This window comes from Panonychus citri, unplaced genomic scaffold (genome assembly GCF_014898815.1).
Source record: "Panonychus citri isolate SS breed McGregor unplaced genomic scaffold, ASM1489881v1 Contig00092, whole genome shotgun sequence".
Lineage (NCBI taxonomy): Eukaryota > Metazoa > Arthropoda > Arachnida > Trombidiformes > Tetranychidae > Panonychus > Panonychus citri.
In genome coordinates this window covers 1082230-1093539 of record NW_026515497.1, presented here as the reverse complement: position 1 = coordinate 1093539, position 11310 = coordinate 1082230, and the positions used below count along the sequence as shown (strand labels likewise).

Sequence of the window (11310 nt, the reverse complement as noted above, 5' to 3'; positions counted from 1 at the left end):
ATTAGTTAACTTTTCATCTACCAGATGGCACAGTTTTCAGTCGGTTAAAATGTAAACAAAAAAAAATGTTGAAATTTTTTTCCTCTTTTAATTTAATTGTTGTGGTTTTTGTATATTTAATTTGATTGTTTTTAATTGTTACTAATTTTGGCAGCGTTGTTTTGGGCGAGCACAATCATCATTATGGCTGGAAGATCATCTCAAGAAAGTAAAAATAAAACAACCGGTAAGTAGTTGATCGATTAGCTTTTTGTTGATTTTTTTTTCTCTTTGTCAAAATTTCGTTAATTTTTCTTACAATTAAATTGTTTCATTTGTTATTCTGTTTTTAATAGCCAATTCTCTTCAAGATGCTACCAAAAATTTATCTCAAATGGCTCGAGATAATCATCAAGTATCCAAAGATGTAGATAAATTGGAGAAACTGTTACATGAACAACGATTACAAAGTATGAGGGAAGTTGCTGAGAAATTAAAAGATGACAGTTGGAAATATTTATCGTTGGAAAAACTATTAGGCCTTTGATTTTTTTTAATCGAATTAACAATCATCATCATCATAATCAATTTCTGTTAATAGCTCATAAAAAATCTTTTCCATGTTTCAATCAACAACCGATAACCGATTTACACGACAGCGTAATTGACATAATCTCTTCATCTTATAAGAAAATCAATCTTCATCTTGAACACAACAATTAACTAACCCCTGACTTTGGGTCTCTCAAGAAGAAAATACTTTTGACCCTTAATTAACTTTTCTAATCAACGATTAACAATGACAATAATTTCCTTTCCTTTCCTTTTCTTTAACAATCATCAATCTGACGTGTAAAATAATTATTATTTCACTTTCTTTCCTAACCAATTTGACACTGTAAAAGTAAATTGACATTTGACAGGTAATTAAAATCAACTTTAAACAATCAAGGAGACAATTAAATCATTTTCCATTCAGTGTTTTTTATATCTGGAAATATCAAGAGCTCTTTGTGTAAGATGTGGTTGTGTGGAATCAAACAAGACTAGGAAAAAGAGGTTACAATTTACAAAAGAAAATGATGATGATTTAGTAATTTTGTTTTTCTTATTGGCATAATTATCTTCAAGGGTTGTTACATTACAAGCACTTAATGTGTCAACCCGAGTGTTAGGTGATCGAGATGAAGATGGAAATGAGAGAGAGAGAGAGTTTCGACTTTTTGTTCCATGTCGATTTCCATTTCGATTGGTGTGAGCATTTAATTTTGCCTTTAAATTTGTGACAATTAACGATGGTGATGGTTAATGATTTAGGTTTGTCTTCTCTTTCTTTTCGGCATCTTCCTTGTCTCATCATCGTTTAGCACATTCCCTTGTTGTGATTGCTATTTTGTTTTCAATTTGCTTTGAGTGAGATTGTGGTGATGATGAGATTGTATTTGTGGTAAAATCCGTTTTGTGATCGACTGTGAAAAAGGTGAATTGTTGTTGTTTACAGTTAATTAATCCAGTATTTATACAATTGCTTTGTTTTCTTTGTTAATTATTGTGACCAATTAATGTGAGTGTGTGACACAAGATTAATTAATTTGCAAATTCAAACTCGTAATGATGATGATCGGCTTTTCAATTTAAGCTTCTGGCACTTTAAATATAAAATATAAACGAGATTTTCATTGCTTGTATAATAATAGTGATAATAATGATTAAAGTTGTTAATTGTTGGTTCAATTCCAAATCAAATTAAATATAATGATATCCACTTTAGACATTCAATTGGTAATTTAAGGATTTTCAGTGTATGTGTGTTGCTGGTGTAAATTGATACATTGCTATTGTTGTTTTTAATGCTCTTTTTCATTGGTTTGTGCAGTACTTTGGTGATTTAATTGTAGTTAATTGTTAAAATCACACCACTGTTGATTCATTTTCATCTACCATTGCAGACTCTTCCTCGATACTTGGAATTGGACTTGGGGCGATTTGCATGTTTTCCTATTACAAATGGTAAACAAAAAGAAAAGAAAATTAGAAATTAAATCAACGCTTTAAACATAAATGAGGATAAATTTTTTTTCAACACAATTAATAAATTAACTTACCCATTTACTTGGTCGTACCCAGGTAAATATATAACCCTCTTGACAAGCGGCAACAAAACAATCCTCTTTAAATACAAGGGAGGTTAATCGTTCATGGGCAATCTTTTTACAAATTAACGGCTCAAGTAACGGTACTTCATCCAATCGAGGACAAATTGTTGTCCCTAATAATCTGATTGGATCATCAATTAATTTACTATGACTAGTTTTATTTAGACTGTTTTTATCACTATTACGAGAGGCGAGACTGAAGTTTCTTTTGTGTTCCTTTTTTGTTAAAGTTGTCATCCCACTTCCGCTTCCATCTCCATGTTTATTTGTATAACCACCGCTGCTACTACTTGTACTGTGAACGGCTGCTGTTGGTGCTAAAGTATTACCAACATGATTAGTGTAAACACTTCCAGGATCAAGGTAATTACAGTTATTTGATAAACAATTGGTAACTAATGGTGATTGTAAATTTTGACATTTATCCGCATTAGAGCAATTTGTTAATTGGTTTGAATGATGACCTGAACTAGTTGTTGTTGTTGCTGTTGTTGTTGTTGATGATGATGATGATATTACTATGGATGAAGGTGTTGATAATGATTGTTGATTAGATCCACTTGTTGGACTGTGTAATAATATACTAGTTCTTGAACGACCGACCGGTTGTTTAATTACATCTTCCGTTAATTCCCAAAGGCATAATTGAGTATCTTGACCAACACTTCCGAATCGATATGAAGTAATAATTGATGAAGATGTTGAGTTATTATTATTACTGTTATTACTTATTGGTGATTTATTAACAGTATTACGATAAGTTGTAATTGTTGTTGTTGATGTTGTTAAATGGTTTGAATTTGTTTCGCTTGTTGATATTGGTGAACTACGATTAGTTTTAATTGTTGATGTTGATGAACTTGGTTGTAAATGATTTGAATCATTAACATCATTTCTTAATGTTATTTCATTATCATCATTAGCTGATTGAACGTTACAACCACTATTATCAACAGTATCTCTTACAATTGTTGTATATGGATCGAAAGCAACAACACTAACCCATGACTTGTGACCCTGACCTCGAGCGATAACCCGTTTCTCATGTAAAGACCAAACGGTAACCAGGTCATCCTCGCCTCCGATAACAATAAACTTGGAATCTGGTGACCAACAAACACACAATAAACCACCAAAATAACTTCTCACTCTACCAACCAATTCCATGGTATCATAATTAAAAACCCGGAGGAAACCATCTTGAGAAACGGTGGCCAAGTACTTGGAACAGGGTGAAAAGGCAATCTCATTAATTGAACCTTCACCAATTACCCAACGATAAAGTGGATTACGTGTTGATTTAGTTTTACACGTGTAAATGGCAAATCCTTCGCCTTGTTTAAACATCTGATAGTGGGGTGTTGTTGATCCACAGGGAAGATCCTCCTTGTAAACATATAATTGTCCACTACTATGAGAAACCAGGAAAAGATTCATTGAACCGGGAACCCATTTGATACAAGTCACTTTTGTCTTATCAATTGCTCTCTGTGAAAAGAAAACATTATTTCAATTAGTTAATTGCTATCGACTTTCTCAATTTAAAAGTAATCAATATGAAAGATTGTCATGGAATTTGGTTCAAGGGTAATAATATAATCAAGACAATTTATATTCATATTTATATGTATCATGGTGATTGGGAAAATTGGATGGACTTTGTTGATTGTTTCATTTTTACAATGATATTTACATCATCATTAGTTGATTAATAATGATGTTTAATATCAAAGAAATGAAAACATTGAATTAATCTAAATTAATTAGATTGTATTATAAAACAAAATGATAATTGCTTATGGTTTGGTTTGTGGCTGTTTCTTATATTCAGATGATAACTTGAAAATAAACAGTTTCTATCAGATTATTATGATTAACATGATCATTGAAAATGCTAAATGACACATTTTATGAATAACAATATCAACAGAATTACATTAACCTTGGAAAATGATTTAACTGTTCAATTGTCCAACAGTTAAATTAACCATCAGCCATTACCAGAAGCAATAATCATGTTTTGTTTATAAGTGTAGATATTGTATTCCCATTGATTAAATTACCTCTTCATTATACAATTTAGAGATTTCTTTCTTAATTGGATCTATTAATTGTATCTGACCAGCAGAAAGGCCAACCAGTAAATAAACATAATCAGAGGAAATGTTGACTTGATTAAAATCATGGCAGGTTGGGTAAAGTCCTTTGTAACTCCTCTTGTCAATGGGATTATTGAGATCGGTTGCCTAATTGTTATGATTAAGATGAATTGTCAAACCAATCGTAAGCAGGATAAATCATCAGTTGATTATTGATGAGTGTGTATGAGTGAGTGTTGATTGTAATTGTTTCACCAGTCAATGGAACCATCGTCAACATAGGAAGGAAAAAGGAAGAGAAGAAAAAAAAATGACAATTAGATGAAATTACAAGAAAATTCATGAATAATTAGTTAATTTTGTTTGCCCAGTTCTCAGGGAAATGGACAAATAATCATGTTACTTATTGTGATCATTCATTTGTATGATTACACTAATTTCTCATCATTTGTTATATACTTTTCATCTACATTTAAATCAACAATTTAAGCGGTGAAAAGATGATCTTTTCTTCAATCAAAAATATGATAGCAATTTAAACGCTCATCATCAATCAATCAATTAGAGCTAAAAAATTTTCCCTCCATCGTTATTATTATTATAACCATGAGTGAGATGTAATAGTATTTACAATTGAAATGGAAACGAAAAAGGATAAATCATAACAATAATAAAGAGAGAGAGAGAGAGAACAAAATATGATGAGATGTTGATAAGATGATTAATTGAATAGAAAAGTAAATTGTTATGAGAATAGAGAATTAAATTAATATTAATAGAGAAAGTGAAAAGAGATCCAAGAAAAAGATAATGAATATAAGGAATCATAATGGTTATGATGATGGAGGAAAAAAAAATATAATTGTAATCGAGTTAAATTGTGATGATAGTTGATGTATTTTTTTTCCTTCAGGTTAATTACTGGTGGAAAATGGAGATTGACAAAGGCAAAGAGAATAGATTAAGAGAGATGGAGAAGAATAGAATAGAATAGAAATTAATTAATATATAATTACCTTCTTAATGCCCTTATAATTGCAAACATATAATTCCTTTCCAACATTGAAACAAATAAGATCACCATTGAATGGAGATGAAGGTATATGAACAAATGAACATTTCACCGGTGTATTGGTTTGGGGTGAAGGTGGAGTATAACCCACCACAGTGGTTCTGCAATTATCACCCTTGGACAATTTGTATGTTCCCTCTCGGGTGATAAATTGACATTTAACTGTATCCTCTTTTCCAATGGTTAAAGGGCTTAAAGAGGATCCACCAAGAACCGAATCTTGACCACCAGCTGATGAACAATTCATTGCCATTGAAATAGAATTTTGCTTTTTCTTTTGTGGAACAATCAAATTTACAAAAGAAAATAAGGTAAACAATCAACAGCAATCAAGAGGGTAAAAGAGAAAGATAAAGATAGAGAGAGAGAAAAAAGAAGATATTAAACAAAATAAAAAGAAAATATTATTTATAATGGTGATACTGTTTGATGATTTCTTTTTTCTTGGAATGATGATAAATTTATATGTTAGAATATCAATCTCATTGAGGTTCTTCTTGCTGGTGATGTTGTTTTTAGAATATCAATGATGATTTTAGATAATTGTGGTAAGGTTATTATTTCCTAACGATGAGTTACTTTTTCTCCTTTAATTGTAATCACATTAATTAGATGATTAATATTTTCATCAATCTTTTTTTCTTGATATTTTGATTCTTGTTGTTGTTGTTGTTGTTTCTTTTGTAACCAAATAAAATACTCGCATCACTTATCAACTATTTCATTTTATCAGGTTAACTTTAACACAATTAGAAAGACACTTAATTGGTAATTAAAGGTGGACACTAATTAACCGGTTTCATAATTACAATTAATCACAAGAATATAAAATACCAACGAGAAGAAATAAAAATTTAATTTCTCACATTCATATGAACCGAAATAGAGAGAAAAAAAATTCGCTTTTTGGTGACATCTAACGTTCGGTAATTCAACTAATCATTTTTTTTCTTTTCTCAATTTTTTCAATTGTTTTTGTTTTTTTGATTGAATTTTTTGTTTTCGATGAAAAAGTTTTTTTTTCTGTGATTTAAATTATTTTTATTCAAAAATGAACTCGTTCATTGATTAATGGAATATTAAACATGAGTTGATTTAGTTGTAGTAGTAGTAGTAGTTAGTTTAACGTTAATTGTTGTCGTTGTCGTTGTTAATTGTTAATTGTTAGTTGGTATGAAAATGAGATGAGATCAAACATTTTTTGGTTTAATTAAAATGGCTTGATCACTTAATCCAGCTCGAACTCCACCTTCTGGAATTAGTAAATCTCGAGTTGAATAAGGAGCAGTTGAGTGGAGATTATGATTACTTTTGAGAAGTTGATCAAAGTCAAATAGACGAACCTTGATACTTTTACCCTGTTTAGCATAGAGAAATAATTGCGATGAATTGTTTAACAGAGTGTTAAAAAAATCTCGCAATAAATAAGCATCATCAGGTGAATTTAAGTGATACAAATTAGGGTGAGAAGAATCTTTTTCCCAGAGAGATAATATTTTATCAATATTCATCTCTTTAGGCTTTTTCATTCCAATACAATAGCCAAGAATAACAGCCCAATGAGCATGATAACCATTAGCCTGACATGGATAATGATTACGATCAGAATCGTAAGGAATTAAGATTGGCCATCCTGAAGATAAATGTTCAATGAATTGAGATTTTCGTCCAGATAAATTGTTAACATGAATTCCTTGAACATTGGGTACCAAATAACCGACAAGTTGGCTAAGATTAAGAGCTTTAAATAAGAAAAGAATACAAAAAAGTAATAAGTTTTTCTTTCAACATTGTTATCGATGCTTAAGGTGTGAAAATTTGTTCCAACTTTTACCTGAGTACATTTCTCCATGATTTGTATAGCCCAATTGTTTAGCTCTTGGTAAAATTTGACTTAAATCTGGTATTGACATTCCAAGACAATCCAATGCCATCATTAAGGCAACTAGTCCACATCTAAAAGGGAATTAAGGATAAAGAGATGATCAGATTAATAAAAAAAAAGATGAGAAAATTACAAGTTCAACACATACGTTGGTCCTTCTTGGGTGATGGAAATTGTTTGATTATAACGTGAAAATAAATAGTAATCAGGATCATCGTAACGGGTTAATGCATTTGATTCAGACAAAAGTTTCCAAATTAAAGTTGATGATTCTTCTGGAGCATGTTGAATGGGAAGAGTAATAAAGGAAGGCCTTGTGATCTGTAGGTAAGCATCTCGCCGACGAATCAATTGAAATGGAGCATGTGGCGGTGGAGGTGGAGGTGGAGGGGGTAATCGTTGAGGATTGAAAGCCATCAAAATTGAAGAAAATTCCAATGTAATTACAATTATTCAAATTGAAATTTATTCTATTCCTTTGGAAATTCAATTCAGTTCAGTTGTTTCTCTTGTAACCAACACCAATAAAGTGCTCACATTACTCATCCACTATAACATTTACCAGATTAATTTTAACACAATTAGAAAGACACTTGATCGGCTATTAAAATTGGTCACTAATTAACCGGTTCCATGATTACAATTAATCACAAAGAGAAATATAAACATAACAAGCGAGAGAAAAAAATTCAATCATTCAAATGAATTTTTGGTCTTAACCGAAAAAACAAAAATTCTTTTTCTAGTGACATCTAGTGTTCGACCATTGAACTAATACTTCTTTTCTCAAATTTTATCAATTCGATATTTTTTTTCATTCGACTTTAATTATAACTAATCAATTAACCGAAATCTTTAATCATTTCTTTAAATTGCCAAGTGTTTCTCCTCTCTAACCAGATCAACAATTAGTGTAAACTAAAAGTTAAACTTGTTCAATTTATTATTATTAAGATAATTTGATTAGAATAATTTTCTTGTTCATTTTTGTTTTGTTTTTTTAATAATCACAATCAGCTGATTGAATACTTGAACTTATTTAACCTGTTTGATTAGTTGATTTTAAACTGACTTTTAATTTAATTTAATCGGTTTAATTGCAAAGATTTAAATCTAATTTAAATTTAAAAGGAAAAAAACTCGACCGAAATAAGTGACATCTATCGTTTGGTAAGTTAACTATTAATAAATTCTATTTATTTTTGTTTCTTTCTGATGACATTTGTTTTATTCCTGTGATTGTTTACTAAATTGTTGATTCAATCTTTCTAATTCTAACTGAGTTTTATCAAATTTTTTTTTTTAATATTTACGTCAATTAACTATTTCTTCCTTGTGTTTCAACGGTGTTTTTACTGTATCGAAAATGAATGGTTCAGATATTATTGAGGGCGAAGTTTGTTCTGGTGGTGAACCTTTGGAGGAAAATTATTATTACATTGATGACGAGGGGAACAAAGTTGGTGTCAATATTGATGAGCTAGAAGATCTGGAAAATGGAGAAGAATTTCTTCTATATTATGCTAGAAATGGTGAGCTATCAATGGTCCGTAAGCTATTATCATCTCGAGAAGGTGGAACAATTGAATTGAATATTGATTGTAAAGGTAAAAAGAAAAACAATCATGGATGGACAGCCCTTCATTTATCCTGTTATTTTGGTCACTATGAGGTGGTTAAAATCTTATTGGAACATCGGGCTTCCGTTAACGTGATCAACGATTCAGGAGATACACCTCTTCATAAAGCTTCATACGTTGGTCGATTGGATATAGTTACCCTTTTATTGGCTCATGATGCTGATGTTTTCATTAAAAATGCTGAAGATAAAACACCGAAAGATATTTGCCAAGATTCTGAGATATTGGAAGCTCTATTGGCTGCTGAATGTAATGATATGAAAAGGAAAGAGGCTCAATTTTTAAGAGCAGCCAGAGACGGTGATCTATCAACTGTTAAAGAATTGCTTAATGATTTGAATCCGGTTAATGTTAATTGTAAAGATTTAGCTGGAAATACAGCCTTACATTGGGCCTCTTATCGTAATCATAAGGAAATCGTTGTCTTCCTACTTCAAAATGGAACCGATCCCAATATAAGGAATAACAGTGATCGAATCGCATCTTCTTTGGCCTCATCGGTCCACATAAAACAATTACTTCTCAATGTTCAACCAGTTACATTCAATATGAACATAAAAACTTTGGCCAAATGTATGATCAGTCGTTTTGAGGGGCCATTGGCTCGTCGAGGTAAATTTCTGGTTCGACGTAATGTTTGGGCTGTTCTGGAAAGAGGAGTTCTCTCGTTTTTCTCTAACCTCGCTGATGCAAGTACCGGTGTTAAAAGACGAGGTTACAAATACCTGGAATCAGCTGTAGTCAAACCAAATTCTAAAGATGAGAATAGTTTTACCATTTTCTTTCCTGATAACACTCGAACTGTACTTGCTGTTCCTCAGTCAACTGGACAATCATCAGTTACCTCAAACACTTCACTTGATCGGCAAAAGTGGATCAATGCGATTACCGATCATATTGATTATGCGACCAAATTTCTTAAAGATGGAGTTCGAGTTGATAATGACGGAGAAGATGAATTAAGAGAGATTCTTTCAACTCAATCTGTTCAACCTCATATTAATTCAGCTCAAGCTCATCTTGGTATCTTTCAGAAGCACATTAAAGCGCTAGTTCAACTTTTCGAAGAGGATATGGCATTTTTACGAATCGATAGTGATAAAGCCGAAACTGAGCCACCGCCATCGAAAGGTTTTGGTTCCTATTTCTATGGTGGTACCTCTTCTTCCGCTGGTGGTGGTGGGTCAAGTTCTTCTTCCACTTCCAAAGAGCTTTATAAAGAGTGGAAAAATTATTGGCCTACTCTTAAATTTCACCTCAACATCCTAATGGAATCCGGAAGTCATACAAGCGCTTCCCTGGCCGATTGTATCGCTTTACTTGCCAAACAAGATCAACTTCGACAATTATTCGCTAAACGGGACCAGGAGAAGGTTCGAGTTCTCGAGGAATCACTCCGAGTATTGGCCAGAAAACACCATGAATTTGAACATTCCCTGATCCAATCAACCGCTCGCCGAGGATCACGATTAACATTTTCTGAGACCGATGCTGATGAATATTTTGACGCTTTCGGTGATGAAGATGATATTTCAGTTATTGATCAACCTTGTAGTGAATCAACATCGACCAGTGATAGTGCCAGTGGAATAATCAAATTAAAGGATAATCAAGAAAACCCAGAAGCTATTAACGATAATCAATCTAATCAACAAAGATTACAATCTTTATTGTTACCAATGGATGATCCGATTAAAGCTTTCAATGCCTATCTTACCGCCGCTGATACAACTATCGATGATATTTTAACGGAAACACTATCAAATTCATTGAATAAATCATTGACCTTACCTTCAGCTCTTCCAATGGATACTCAATTAACCGAAACAATTAAAGCTCCATCATCTTTATCGTCTTTATCATCATCTAAGGCTCAATCTTCATCTCAAACATCATCAGTGTCTCTAACTCAGTCCAATGAAAACCCACCTAATCAATTAGAGCAATTAATATCATTGTCAAATAATTAATAACACAAATTAATAATATATTTTTGTTAATAATATTAATTTAAAATCAATTGTGATTCAGAAAACAAACAACAACAATAATTGCTTATTAATTCAATGTGATAATTAACACTCACGCATACACAACTTCCAGAAGCGACAATTAACTAATTGTTGTTATTTTATTTTATTATCAACAAGTAAATCAAAATAAGGTTTTAATTAACTTTTAATTAGTTTCCAAGTGTTTAATAAAAGCCAAGTGTCAATTAATTAACAATCAGAATCAAAAATTGTCAAAAAACAAAGATAAACTCAAATGAATTTTTAATTTAGTGATTTAACTAATCAAGGTAACAATTAATTGTAATTAATTGTGATCATCTGAAAATCTAACAATTGGTTGATGAAACTTTATGATATTCATAACAGTTTGAATAGTTAATTACTATTCATTGGAGGCCATTTAAACTGTGGAAACCTTAACAATTAAAAGTTCATTTAATTAACTTATACATGTAAAAATCAAT

The 11310-nt window shown here is 31.3% G+C and overlaps 4 protein-coding genes across 4 annotated transcripts; 2 read left to right on the top strand and 2 right to left on the bottom strand.

Moving 5' to 3' along the window:
- The first annotated feature begins 43 nt into the window (after positions 1 to 43).
- LOC128387637 (uncharacterized) lies at positions 44 to 930 on the top strand. The gene is made up of 2 exons (XM_053346866.1): positions 44 to 226; positions 336 to 930. Exons 1-2 carry the CDS (start codon positions 184 to 186, stop codon positions 524 to 526), a joined length of 234 nt encoding a protein of 77 aa, XP_053202841.1. The 5' UTR covers positions 44 to 183; the 3' UTR covers positions 527 to 930.
- Positions 931 to 943: 13 nt separating this feature from the next.
- LOC128387633 (WD repeat-containing protein 20-like) lies at positions 944 to 5747 on the bottom strand. Its single transcript, XM_053346860.1, has 4 exons — positions 5251 to 5747; positions 4199 to 4381; positions 2085 to 3623; positions 944 to 1977 (listed from the first exon to the last, which is right to left on the bottom strand). Exons 1-4 carry the CDS (start codon positions 5557 to 5559, stop codon positions 1891 to 1893), a joined length of 2118 nt encoding a protein of 705 aa, XP_053202835.1. The 5' UTR covers positions 5560 to 5747; the 3' UTR covers positions 944 to 1890.
- A 138-nt stretch (positions 5748 to 5885) lies between these two features.
- LOC128387635 (UPF0692 protein C19orf54 homolog) lies at positions 5886 to 7905 on the bottom strand. The gene is made up of 3 exons (XM_053346864.1): positions 7340 to 7905; positions 7141 to 7262; positions 5886 to 7047 (listed from the first exon to the last, which is right to left on the bottom strand). The coding sequence occupies exons 1-3, from the start codon at positions 7606 to 7608 to the stop codon at positions 6497 to 6499; spliced, it is 942 nt and encodes a 313-aa protein (XP_053202839.1). The 5' UTR covers positions 7609 to 7905; the 3' UTR covers positions 5886 to 6496.
- A 499-nt stretch (positions 7906 to 8404) lies between these two features.
- LOC128387632 (oxysterol-binding protein-related protein 1-like) lies at positions 8405 to 11060 on the top strand. Its single transcript, XM_053346857.1, has one exon. The coding sequence runs from the start codon at positions 8558 to 8560 to the stop codon at positions 10799 to 10801; it is 2244 nt and encodes a 747-aa protein (XP_053202832.1). The 5' UTR covers positions 8405 to 8557; the 3' UTR covers positions 10802 to 11060.
- Positions 11061 to 11310: the final 250 nt, after the last annotated feature.